Source organism: Castanea sativa, chromosome 5 (genome assembly GCF_040712315.1).
Source record: "Castanea sativa cultivar Marrone di Chiusa Pesio chromosome 5, ASM4071231v1".
Lineage (NCBI taxonomy): Eukaryota > Viridiplantae > Streptophyta > Magnoliopsida > Fagales > Fagaceae > Castanea > Castanea sativa.
The window spans coordinates 41,321,112-41,335,531 of NC_134017.1; the positions used below are offsets into that span (position 1 = coordinate 41,321,112).

At 36.2% G+C, this 14,420-nt stretch overlaps 1 protein-coding gene across 1 annotated transcript; it reads right to left on the bottom strand.

Moving 5' to 3' along the window:
• Positions 1 to 2,919: 2,919 nt before the first annotated feature.
• Positions 2,920 to 11,252, bottom strand: LOC142637341 (receptor-like protein 4). The gene is made up of 9 exons (XM_075811613.1): positions 11,030 to 11,252; positions 9,002 to 10,057; positions 7,735 to 7,882; positions 6,596 to 6,667; positions 6,242 to 6,313; positions 4,326 to 4,397; positions 4,167 to 4,244; positions 3,791 to 3,972; positions 2,920 to 3,391 (listed from the first exon to the last, which is right to left on the bottom strand). The coding sequence occupies exons 1-9, from the start codon at positions 11,115 to 11,117 to the stop codon at positions 3,267 to 3,269; spliced, it is 1,893 nt and encodes a 630-aa protein (XP_075667728.1). The 5' UTR covers positions 11,118 to 11,252; the 3' UTR covers positions 2,920 to 3,266.
• Positions 11,253 to 14,420: the final 3,168 nt, after the last annotated feature.

Here is a 14,420-nt window from a genome sequence, read left to right on the forward strand (position 1 = left end):
GTTTGCTTGTCGGCTGGTTTCGTGGTTCCTAGAAGGGTTTTCTTTACCCCTAATGAATTGCTGCAACTTCCCCTACTTAATGAGTGCTTCGATCTGCAGCTTGAAGTCATAGCATTCAGAGGTGTCGTGCCCGTGGTCCCGGTGGAAGTGACAGTACTTGCTTCAGGGCCTTTTATTTGGATCACCTTTCAACTTTCTAGCCATGTCAAGGCTACATCGTCTCTTATCTGCATGAGTACTTGATCTAATGGAATGTTTAAAGGAATGAAGTTCGTCACTCGCCCTTGCTAAGGCTTCGACCTCCTGTCGTCCCTTTGGTCACTCGTTTGGGCTAACTTCCGGCTTTTGTCCAGACGAGGGTCATTTTGACGTTGTCTCTTCCTCGACCTGTCCTCCTAGGCTATCATCGCGTCTTTGGTGTGTTATGTATTTTGTGGCTTTGTACAGAGTCTTGGCCATCGTCTTTGGGTCATTTTTATAGAGGGAGAAGAGAAATTCTCCCAGTCATAGCCCTCGAGTGAAGGCCGTGACAAGGACTTTGTTAAAGCGGGTCACGTATGACCTTATGCTCTCATCTTTCCTCTACATGATACTTAGTATGGCCGTTGAGGATCTTCTGTGTCTCTGTCCCCTGATGAAGTGCGTGACGAAATGTCCACTCATCTCTTTGAAGGTAGAGACACTGCTTGGGGTAAGCTTGCTAAACCATACCCTCGCCGACCCCTTTAATGTGGTAGGGAAGTCTCTGCACATGATTTCGTCTGGAACTCCTTGGAGGTGCATGAGGTTTTTGAATGACTCTAGGTGGTCAAGCAGGTCCCTTGATCCATTGAAAGCTTCTATCTGCAACATTTGAAATTTCGCTAAAAGGGGGAAGGAAGTTACGTGGGTAGTGAATAGGGAGTCTGTCCGGTGGACCAACTCGTTCAGGCTGGTGGACACCCGTCCCCTCATGACGCTCATCATCATATCTGTCTTCTCTTTCATCATCTACATATCCCAGGCCATGTGTATCGCACTCGCCTTCATTTCAGAGGGGCGGCTGGCATCTTCAGGAGCGTCCCTTCTATTGGGGACATTGCTTTCTTCTTGGTCTTCCCTCTCCTGCTTGTCTCCCATTGGTAGGTGGTACCATTCTACTCGTCGACATCCTATTCGTTGCGTTGGCCTTGCTCGTTCCTTTAGTTTAGCTGTTGCTCCAACTCTCGGTTGCGTTGGGTGAGTCGATCTACTACTGCAACTAAGATTTGCACCTGTCTTTCTAGGGCATTGGAGGGATTCCCTGTTTCCTGGTTGGTGGTAGCCATTGAACACGTCTGGACCATGCAATTCTTTTGTCTCAGAATTAGTGATATGGTTAATCACAATAGAATTCCCACAAATAGCGCCAACTGATAATGTGCTGAAATCGTCAGTGAGTTGTAGGCTCCAAATCACTCCAATGAGTACTTGTGGAATAAGAACAAATGGACCAAACAAAAGGCACCGGTATGGTACTGGCCAAGAACCCTCTGAAGGTCAAGTCAGTGAATGGAAAATCTCTAAGAACTCTGTAGTGAGAGAGTTAGGGATTTTCTACGTACTTGCGAAAGGTGGAGGTCTTGTGCTTATATAGTGGCAAGTTGTGAATCAAAATCCCTTCAAAGTAGGGATCTTTCCTTACTGGGAGGGCTTGGCACTTAGGGTTTCCAAGATTTTAGGGTACCTTTCCATATAAGAGATATGGGTGAGTAATGGGCTTTTTTTTACGTGTTATGTAAGGCATCTTCATGTATAGGTATTCGTGGGGACCACGGCAGGCCATGCTGGACCTGTCGGCCCTTCCACCCGTCACGCTTTTGCCCGTTATGGAATTTTTCGTCGGCTTACAAAGGTGACTGTCAAGTTTGAAGGGTCATCACTTCCGATGCCGTCAGCTTAGGTCTATTGTTGGTTTCCGAGGAACTGATGGGTACACAGGCGTCATCATCGTCATATGGCGATGTGTCTGGGGGTATTAATTAGTTGTCAAAAAGGCCCCCATCAAAACCTATCCATTGTTTATACGGTTGAAAAAGAAAGTTCTTACTCTTAGGGTGCATTTGATTTGCTGTGGTATTACCTTAACGGAGTCCAAATCGTCTGTCTCACTCTTCCTACTCAACTATATACTCCACAAATAAAAATATGTCACATGCTCATCTAATTTATTAAATGCTAAATTTATACATTTTTTTTTATACAAGATAGAATTTTTACTCTTGCCTAATCTAAAGTGTATATGTGTGTAAAACTTTCTCTTAAAAACTTGAACCCTGACCTTTACCCCACAAGAATTTATACTTGTGAAGCGACCACCGCACCAAGGGTGCGCGGTGGTGTACTTTCTATTATTTCAATTTCCTAAATATGATGGGTTACTTATTTATTTAAAGAAATTGAAATAATAGAAGGCATAAATTTAACATTTAATAAATTAGATGGACATGTGACATGTTTTTATTTGTAGAATATATAGTGGAGTAAGAAGAGTAAGATAGAAGATTTGGACTCACCTTAACGTGATGCACCAAGCATTTGGGGTCACCAAGCCATTTTACATGGTAACCTTCTATCTTTTCGTGTACTTGTAGACCTGCTCTGTTGACTTGTTGACTCACTTCTTATTCAAAATATATTACTGGAAATATTTTATGGAAAAAAGAATCTTTAATTCTAGTAAGTACCTGGTTTTCGTATTTAGAAATATTTTGGGGGCAAGAAGAGACTAGTATAAATGTGGTAGAGAACCGCTTGGAATTTGTTTACAGTTTTTTAGTGGAAGGAATAATGATAATACAACCACCAATGAGAAAAGAAAGGTTTATACTAGCCCAGTAACCCAAAGACGAATCAAACGTTGGTTACTTTCAAACAAGATACACAAAATGTAAGACTAAATTTTGGAAATTTTTTGAATTTCTATATGCGTCTGTTCTCTAATTTGTTACATAATTTCTTTGACAGATTGAGGGGGAGTAAAAAAGAATTGGAGCAATGTACAAGATTTTTCATATCAGGGAATTTGGTGCACAAATGTGGGATCTGGTTCTAATGAAGTGAGTCTATTTGCTATTCAGGATTCAACTAACAGAGTAGCGCACACTGGGCGGAATCATGAGCTGAAAAAAATCTCTGCAAGGCCGAATCAACGATCTGGCCACTGGGATTTTGTTTTCGAACAAAATCAAGGCTAAAAAATGGAGCACTTCTTGACTGGATTAGATCACGAAGTGATTGTTGTCTCATCATGACAGCAAACTAGGCCCATTCTCAGCCGCAGTCCGAGAATGACCATAATTATTATGTGGCCTTGTCATCTGGATATCACGTGATAAATGTGTCCTTGCCTTCGCATAGGGGGCATCTCGTGCTGTAAAAAAAGAAAGAAAGGGGAAAACATGAATTTCATGGAAGACAAATACACTTCAAGGCATGCTTGTGTATGTGCATGCATTTTGTAGTACAGGGCTTGACATAATGTTATTTTTTTAAAATCGAAAACTGAGTAACAAAGGACAGTGGAGTCTGAGGATGTTACTTACCAATATCTATTAATGTCAAACTCTTTCCTCTTATGTTATTTTGGCCATATGATATCATTTGTTTTGTTAATGATATGAGACATTATAGTGACAAAAAAAAAATCAACGTGGCACCCTATGGCCTATAATGCATTGCATAAACCATACACCAAGTGTTTGCATAAGAATATTTCTGAATAGCATTTTGATATATGTTTTTTTCCTGAATTTGATATCAATGTCCTTACCGGCAAGCTGCTGTGCTCGGAGGATATTTTGCCGTCTTTTCCACCAACACATTGAACAGATGCCAATGAGTAGTAATAACAACAATGCACCTAAAGCAATGCCAACCTTTGCACCAGCAGAAAGGTGGGGCCCACATGTACGCAGTCCAGGTATACCACAAAGACCAGCATTATCTGTAAAACTGCAAACATCCATGGTAAGTATGCATAGCAGTTATAGTAATAATGCTGACTACCCTAAAATTAACAAATAAGTGAATAACATATATCCATAGCATTGAATATTTTTAAAAAGACAACCATTCTGAACATGTTCTAACAAAGTCATTACTGAAAGCCTCCAATCTTGAGAGACTAAACGTTAGTTGGAACTTACTTGAAGCTAGCTCTATGCAAAAGCCTTCCTCCTAGTGCAGCAGGGACTCTTCCAGACAATGAGTTGCCATTAAGATTTCTGCATCATTATGACAAATTAGAGTCAGAGTGTTTAAGTTCATGGGTAAAATGACTAATGATGTGCTTGAAAAGATCTTACAGTATCTGTAATGATGTCAACTGTCCCAGGCTTTCAGGAATTGATCCGTTAAAGAAATTGTAGGACAGGTCCCTGCCACAGAAGCATATGCATTCAGACATTACATTCTTACAGTAACTCAAATTAGTCACAGAATAAAATAGCAAGTGACTTGAGTATCCAAAAGCTTCCATATTTTTATTGCATCGATGCATGAGGTCAAACCAAATTTCTTCATTCTTCATCAGTGTAATACAAAACCACACTACTCCAAAAATAACTGGTCTTTGGTCCAGAAATAAGTTTTTGAGTTGCATTTTGTATTTCTAGGATTTCTTAATGTTAGGATTGCATTTGGATGGCAGAACTAGGGTTAAATTTGACATTTTATTGCAATTTTGCACAAGATTTCTGCATTTGGATTGCCTTAACAACAAGGCATTTGCATAGTTATATTGCAACTGCATTCTTTTCTTATGAAAATGGATTTATCATATCTGACTAATGAAAGAGAAAATTGATTAGTATAATAAAATGATACAAAGTCACATGGATGCCAGTCTGCAATGAAAAAAGTTAGCTTGATGTTGTTGCATGAATTTTATCACAGTTTCGATATGGGAAAATCGAAACAAGAGTGCATTCAGGTATGTAATGACCAACAATTCTATCAAACTTAATGTAATTTGAGTTATGAATGCTTTAAAACCATTTCCCCATTTTAGGTTATGAATGCTTTAAAACCATTTCCCCATTTTAGGTTATGAATGCTTTAAAACCATTTCCCCATTTTAGGTTTAACCTAATAGTTGACAATTAGAGTTTATCATGATAGTTCAAGACTTCAAGTTTGTATAGAAGTAGATTTTATTCTTGAGCACATAACTAAGGCAAGGTAGCACAAATACAAGTCATATGAGCAAAGCATGAATATTCTACTAGCAACTTAACCAAAAACTACCTTTGTTAGGGCTGTAAATGACAACTCAGGCTTGGTTTGAGAAAAACTTGTTTATGCTCATCTATTTGGCAAAAGAATCAAACTTAAGCCTAATTTTAGGCTTGAGCATTAAACGAGTCAAGCTTGTTTGTCAACAAACTTGTGATTATGAAGTTTGATTTGAGTATATCTATATTATCATGTGTTTATATGTATAAATCAATACATGTATAAAAATATGCTTATATAGACTGAATACTGGATTGTATAAGTTAGTTAATAAGCTCATAGAATATCAAATTATTAGTTGTAATTTATCGACAATACAATTAGCCTATTTTGTAGTAAAAAATATAACAATAAAAGGTTGGTGAATCTAATTTTTATAAATATATAAATGAATATCATTCTATGTAATTAACTAAAGTAATACAATCTCAACTATAATTTAGTTATTTAGTTATTTTTTGATTGAAACGATAGTTATTAATTATTAGTAAAGATTTGTGAAATATTTTTTAGTCATATGGTGTTTGCCATGTATGGGGAAATAATAGTTAATCAAGTAGCTTGTGAAAAAGTTTGGGCTTGTTCAATAAGAAAATGAATCAAGTTTGAGCATGTGATCAAGCTTGGTGATGAGCTTGAGCTCGGATTGTATTCAAAATTAAATCAAATGAACTAATCCTAAACTTTTAATATTCAACTCAGTTGGACTCAACTCATTTACAGCCCTAAGTAGCTGCAAATGCCATTGGTTAGTAGAACAAGACATTAAAACACATAGACTAGCCTCATGCAAGCTGTTGTTGAGAAAAGGGCGAAAATAATTTATCATTATCCTACTAATGCGCTAAATACTACATATCATGATTTGCAATGTCAGTGACATAGCAGTTCTTTCCATGGAAAATAGTATCATTTGCAGAGAGTTGTATCTATCCTATAGAAACCAAAACATGATAAGTATCTGAAAATAGAGAAGCAATGCACTTACAATATTTCTAAGCTAGCTATTGTTCCAAGTGAGGAAGGAATGGCCCCATGAATCATGTTTCCACTCAAATTTCTGTAAATGCACAAGTCAAACATATATAAGAGATACATAGAGAAGGCTACAAAAAAAATCATTAACAATTTGATTCACTAAAATTCATGCTATCATATAGTTTTGGAATAGCAAAAATATGACTAACAATTAAGTGAAAAGACATAACAAGGGACCATCTCTTAGAAACATGCTTAATTTCATCAAGTGATACATCCTTGGATGAAATGTCAAAACATAAGGATTGCAGCTTTACATTTCCAATTATATAATTTAAATTGAATGAGACCTTTAGATACTTACATGCTCTGTAGATGACTTAGCTTGGATATGTCATCAGGTAAGAAACCCCTCAGACCTTGGTTGTCAAGACCACTGATCATGCAGAGGTAAAACACTAATTACTCAAAACATATTATATAACAATAGTAGATATTAACATCTTAAAATTAAATATAAAGCGAAACAACTCTAAGGCCACACATGATGAAGATGATAAATTCCAGAAAATGCAATATACTTTGGGCTTTGTGCAAGTGAGTTCAAAAAAGTGTGATGCTCAAATTTTTTTTTTAAATGTATTTGCCCACTGAATTTATCCAATTATGTGGAAATTAATAGTTGACTTTCTCACTATGGAAAATAAAACTAGAATGCCAAATAAGTAGTGCTAGAATCTGGGTTGAGTTGTGTACAGAAAATATAAAAGTAAACAACAGAAGAAAAGGTACAAAAATCATATTTACCTATAAAAATGAGGAAGCAATTTAAATGGTCAAACCATATTAGGGCCAATCATTGACATATGACAAGTTATTCATTACCAAAATCTAAACATGTCTAAAAAACAGAAAGCCGTAAGGCAATAACTTGAAAGTTTAAAATATACAAAGCATTCTCGCAGAAGAGTAGGGATACCATCTCTCAATGCAGTCACTTTTTGAATTATATGCTATTTCCAGAGAGCACCAAAAGTTTTTCTCTGTAAATTTGGTAGATTGTGAGACAGTTTAGTTAGAGAGAAAGTAGCAAGATGGTTAATAATATGGGGCTCACATGGAAAGCTTTTGATTGGGTGGCTAAACTTACAGCAAAACCAAGAACAATCAGTTGTATAGATCTCAGCTTGGTGTCAGTGGACCAGAAGGAATTGGTGATGGTAGAGACTCAAAGTCTATTGTTGAAAAGATTAGAGGGACAGTCAGTGTAACGCTTTTAGGAAATTTGAGCATTTGCAATCAAAGTGCTAAAGGACATAGGGTAGCTGTTGCATCATCTCAGTTACTGTATACAATTTTGAAAGTTGGGGGCTAGTAGTTTTCAGTTCAAAGAGGTAAAAGATAAACAATAAATATGACATGACATAGGAGGCAATCATTACTCTGAGGATATTTAAAAAATGGAAAAAGACAATAAATATGAGCCAAGGATCAAGAAAGTACAGTCCATCGATGAACCATTTGCTGCTGTTGCTGTCAAAATGGCAATCTGCTCCACTCCAAGGGTGTTCTTGGGGAACACATGGATCACCATTCCATCCAAGCCGAAGAGGAAGGCTCAACGCATTCTTCAAAGTCTGTAGAGCAATAACTAGAATAGAATAAAGATAGTACAATCAGTAACAGCCTATATAGATTCCAACTTCCAGAAACTACATTCTTTATCCATAAAGAACAATACATGTAAGCAAAGCTTTTTTCTTTTTTGGGCAGGAGAGGTAGGGGCTTTTTTTGGGGGGGGGGGGGGGGTGTTAACGAGCTCATTACAAAAACATCAAAGAGTGTGTAAAGTTGACTACAAAATATTAATATTACAATGCAAAGACAGAATTAAGTGATATTAGGCCACCAAAAAAAAAAAACAGAAAATCCTGTTCATAACACTTAACTACATCCAAGACTCATAAACACCAGCAGAAAAATAGATATACATATCCTATAAAGGCCCTAGAACATCTTTAATCAACATTGGACACAAGAAAGCCTTTTTTTTCTTTTTTCTTTTTTCGTTTGGTAAAACTGACACAAAAAATCATTTTGGTAAACATGGTTTAAGATAAATAGATAAAAGGTAACTACAAATGCTACTAACCAGACTAATTATTTCGTATTGACAAGATGATCCTTATGTATTTTAATAAGATCAAGAAGATAATGTTTAGTTTGGCTCACTTTGTTTCATAAAAGTCTATTCTATTGGATATGAACCAGGATATTTGGTTCAGTCACTCCTTTTGGATGACACAGGTTTTTTCTTCCCACATTTTCAGTCTCTTTGATGCAACACAAATTCTCAAAGGAGGCTTGAGAATTAACAAGACTAGAGAGAAAAACAAACCTAGGAATCAGCACTTAAGCTTGCTTGAAATCGGCACAAATAAAAATAGAGAAAACAAAACCTAGGAGAATGTTTTAGATATAGCTGAGAGTTACTTTGAAGGGGTTTATTTTGTCCATCAATTAGTTTTCTTGACAAGGTAGGTGCCAACATTCTGTTATTGAAGGAACCTTCTTGGTAGATCTACCAACATAACATACCAACATACCAACATAACACTCTAGGTAGCTTCTAACTTAGCATACATGCATGCACGTATTCATATTTATGTAAGCATGCACACTTATTAAGCTAGCCCTATTTAAGTACTAGATTGGAAGATATGAAACGAAAAATTTATATAATAATAACAAATACAGGTGGCATATATACCTTCTTCTGGCGAGGTTTTGGACTCTGCTATGATAACCTCAAAAACCTCAATGGCATTAATAATGGCATGACTACCACTTTTAGGCTTCAAGGTTATTGTCAAGGTCCTTCCACTAATTGCAACAGTTGTATTAAGAACAAGAGCTGCATAACGACCACCGCTCATTTTGATAACGTCTACATCTTGAAATGTAACATCGCTATTTATCAGGATGTCAAATACCCTTTGCCCTACGCCAGTCACTGAAGAATCAATTTCTGCAAAGTGTAACCAAATTGAGTAGTTCCGATTGGGCTCCACATCCATTGCATATGTCAATTCAGGCTGATTATCAGTACTAACAAGTGCTGACTGATAAAGACCTTCTGGATAGAAGTTTGGAGAAAGTGAAGCCTGCTTTATGCTACTTTCAGTAGATCTAGGCCGATCAGAATTCTGACCAAAAGTTTTCATGAATTTCCAAAATCTATCCCCACCCCATACATCACCACTATAATCAGTACCGAACTTTGACTGCCCTGTACCACAACTCAGTCTTGTGGCAGTTCTAAGCACTATTCCTTGACCCCACTGTGGACCAAAATAGTATGCATTCTCATCAACTTGAAGAATTTCAATTGAAAGAATTGTTGGGTCTCCATGACCAGTGCTATGGAAGCAGAAAGAGGCAGTGCCATCTAAAAGAAACACAATGGCTTCAGCAAATGCTTTTTCATCCTGGGCGCTCCAACCTGACTGCAAAGAACAAATCTGAGTTCCTTCGACAGAGACATCGAATAGAGGTTCGCTGTCAAAATTGGTTTGGTTAACCAATCCAAAGAACATCCTGACTGAATAGTGTCCCTTTGGCACATTATTAAGGTTGTAGCAATTTTCAGGACCTCCAGATAGGGGAAAGTAGCGAAGTGTTTTAAGAGGGGGAGTGATGAAGCTTGTACGTGTTGCATTAGCAGGTATCCCTCCTGTATATGCAAAATCCTTATACCAAAGTGTATTGGTTGGCGGTGTGTGAACATTATCACGAGCTCCACAGCTTATCCGCATGGCAAATGGTGCTGCAGTGCAAGAAAAGATTCCACAAATTTTAAAACCACCATTAGAATTAAATAAAAGAAAGCACAAGAACAAATTCTAATTCTCTAACCCTTAAGCATACAAAACCAGAAATGATAGTTTAGGAATACTCAAAATTCACCAAGAAACTAACAAATAACACACAAAGATGACCCGCTCCAATACGTAATATGCAGCTCACATGTTGCTAATTGATGAGAAATGCACATGCAGCTTTAATAAAATGCCCTGCTTTCTTCAAACTCCACATCCTTTTTTAAGTCATTACCACCATACCAATAATAGCTTATAGCTATAGAATTCACAATTCACGCATGAGAAATTCGGTCATCGAACTCAGTTTTATTGCCAAAATTAAGAAAGAAAAATAAAACCTGGAATTTGGTCCTTCTGTTTCCAAATTTGGGAATTCAACTCAATAGCCAAATACTAGTACCAGGGCCACCTTAGTGAAGTACTGCTTTCTCATATCTTAAAAATATGAAATTTCCTCACATATTCAAAATCTTTATTCTTTACTTTCAAAACAATTTTCACAGCAACCAAACAAATTCAACCTGATTGTTTTTCCCCTTTTAATCAAAAAAGATTTTTTTTAAAAAAAAATTATATGTAAAATCCTTATACCAATTCTGCTATCTGATATTTCATTTCAATTTCTTAACAACATGAATGTTTAAAAAAAAAAGAAAAAAAAAAAGAGCACAGTATGAAGATCTATCTCAAAAGTCAAAACCAAACTCCAAAGCAAAAACAACTACTTCATAACATTAATTCGTCACAGAACTTAGCTTAAAAGCTCAATTATAAAAAACTCAATCAAAATGCAAAATGAAGATTCACTTCCAATTCCAAAACCCTAATTCAACTCCTTAACCATTCCACGACTCAAAATTTACTTCCAAGAAATCGAATAACAGAGATAAGAGAGACAGAGAATAGTGGAAGCTCACGAGGTCGAGCTGAAGACGAAGAGAAAGCGGTGCAGAAAACGAGCAGCCATAGCAGAAGAAATCTGAGCATCGAAGCTTCGAAATGCATTGCTTTTTTTCTCTCTGTCAATTACTACGAGAGCCTCGTTTTTTCATAGAGAGTCTAATATCTCTTCCTTTAAGAGCTGAGCTTCCTTGCTTTTTTTTTTAAGAGAGAGAGAGAGAGAGTGTGTGTGACTGTGTGTGCTGGGGACGTGTTTGCACTAACAGTTGAATAATATACGGTTGGAAATTATAAAATTTTGCTCAATAGTTGACTCGTGAAAGGAGAAGATTTTTTAATGTACTGCTTAAGTTTATGAGGGTTGCTAGACTTTTATTTTAATCGAACGGTGTAGGTTGCTCATTTAATAAGTGTCTATATGACTGACCCAATCACTTTTAATTTTTTAAAATAAATAAATAAATAAACAAAACTCATGTTTACGTCACATTGTGAAAACCCAAGGATAATATATTGATAATATGATTGAATGAATATGAGATCGTTGAAGTTATGTTATGCAAAACGCAGGTGAGTTGGCCAAGTGATTAGACACTTGGTTTCAAAGTATTTATCTCAAGTTCGATTAAGTGTACTCTTTAGTTCAAGTTCAGGTATTTTTATTTTGAAAAAACCCCATGCTCTAGTGACTTATTTCACTAAAGTCCATCCATGGCGAATATTAATTAATCTTTAATTTAAAGTTTTGAGGCTGCACTGTTAGAAATCCAAAAAAAAAAAAACGTTTCCCTATAACTATTGACTGAATCAGTGACCCTGATTCCCTGTATGGTGAGTACTGATTTAGTTATTAACAAGCATTGGGGAACTCCTTAAAAAAAATAAAAAAATAAAAACATTGGGGAACTCAAGTGCTCGTGAGATTCGTTAGGTGTTTTGTTGAATGGTGGGTCCAATATATATATGACTGTAATTGAGGAAGGTGCAGCATAGGACATGAGCATTTGTGGTATACAGACATACAGTAACAATTTTTAAAGTATGGTTACTATTACCAATTATTTGTTGCTATTTCCACGTAGGAAAATACAATTTTCGCCATTTCAGGACAAAAGCCACGTGACGAGGAGAAGAGGGGAAATTTCTTCTTTTTTTTTTTTATTGGAGGAGAGGGGAAAATTCAAGTCACGAGGGAGGAGAATCTAAATTATAGGCCAAATTTACGTCAATGACCTCAAGAACTAATTGGATAATTTGTCTTACTTATTTGTAATCGGACGGTCCAGGATAGTCGTAAATTAAGATGATTGGATTGGACTTTTGAGTCTTTGAGTTAGAGCTTTTGACTTTGGACCTTCTTTTGGGCTTGGATTGGTGCGCAATCGTCGGACAGTAACCTGCGGTTAAGCTGCTTGACTTAGAAGTTAGAAAAATGGGTTAATCGGAATGTAGGCTTTGTGTTGAAAATGGACTTTTTGGTTTTGGGTTGAGACAAAGAACATGTTGGTCATGGAATTTTGTAGCTAAATTTTTTTTAGCAAACCACTCCCAACCAAAACGGAAGAACTTAGCTCTGTCCAACTTTAATTAGCCATTATTTTAAGGAGACGGATGTGGACGTAGCAGCATGCAAAGTTGTTGAGTAATGTGCTCATTGATTAATTTTACATATAAGAATAAACCGGATTGGATGCATAAAGGAAGTTGTTGAAACTATACATAAAAGCCTTTTATATTCAATTCAATCATTGTACTTCAAAACAGGCCTATCCTTGCCTAATATGAAATGGCACTACAATAGAATGGGTGGTTAATACATTCAATATTGGTGCGGCATAGCAAATTTGGATGAACATTAAATTTTGGACACATATATCTAACCGTTTAATTAATTAGTGTAGACTGCCTGTTATATTTTACTTTTTTTGCATTAATGAATCTACTTTTTTATTTTATTTTTTATTTCATTGGTATGCTGATGCTTCTTCAAAGCGTACTATACTGCTACTACTACTTCTTCCATGCGCTGGTTGTAGTGTGTTGTGTGCAGCACGGAATCTCATAACCGATGACTCACTACAAGAAAAATACCTAATACAACAAGTATTATTGCAAAAATAAATAAATAAATAATGGAGGTAATACTATTGCATCTCTAGGTTGTTTTTTGTTGTAATAGTAACTTAAATTTATTACATCAATATGAGATTGTAGCAATAATTACTATGTTACATTAAAATGCGTTGTTATAATAATTAACTCATATTTTACATTGAGATATGTTGTTGCAATAGATAATATTTTATTTCACATCGAACTATATTGTTATAATAGGTTAAATTTTTATTTCACATCAAATTTTGTTGATGTAATAGAGGTAAGTAATCGAGTAGCGGGAAAATTTGGGAAATTTGCTATTTTTTTTTTTCATTAATGTCCTCTTTCTCACCCATGTCTATACCTTTGTTTTTTTTTTTTTTCTCATCTCAATATTTCTCTTTCACCCATGCATGTCTTCCATCTTCTTTTTTTTTTTTTTTCTCATCTCAATTTCCCACTTTCTCTCACCATATCTATTTCCTAATTTTTCTCATCTCAAATTCAACTCACACCGTGTTACACACGCCTATCTCTTTCTTTCTTTTTTTCATCTTAATTTCCCTCTTTATCTCACCCACCTCTATCTCTTATTTTTTTGCTTTTTTTTTAAATCTCAAATTCTCTCTCTCTCTCTCTCTCTCTCTCTCTCTCTCTCTCTCTCTCTCTCTCTCTCTCTCTCTCTCTCAAATCCAGCCAAGCTCACAACCCATTACCCTCCTCTTTGTTCTCATCTCATAACTAAAAGGTATGTTGGATGTTTGGTGGGTTTTTGCTATTTATGGTGGCGTTTGATTGGCGGTGGTGGCTAGTGATTCGACGGTGGGCATGGATCTTGGTGGGTTTGACAGTGGTTGTGGTTATGGATCTCTGTGGTTGGTTATGGTTAGGTGGGTATGGAATTTATTTATTTATTTAGTTTTTACTTTTTTAGGTTTATGGTGCAGTAATGCTGTGGTGGTTGGTGATTTGTGGGTTGTTGCAGTTCAATGGTGGTGGTGATTTTTTGTTTTTTCCGATTTTGTGGTGTTTCAATGGTGGTGATGGTTGGCTTTTGGTGGTTGGGCTGAGTTTCCCGGTAGGTGTTGCTAGCGTTGGTGGGGTTGCTGGTGGTGGTGGTGGTGATTGTTGGCTGTGAGTTTGATGGAGAGAAAGAGGGGAAGAGAGAAGAAAGTTGTTAATATTATTTTATTATTTAATGGTGTTTTTTATATTATTTTAATGAATTGTATGTAAAAATAGAAACTAGAATGTTGGGTGAGTTGTAAAATGAGATGGTAAAATATATAAAGTAGGTTTTGAGGTTGGAAA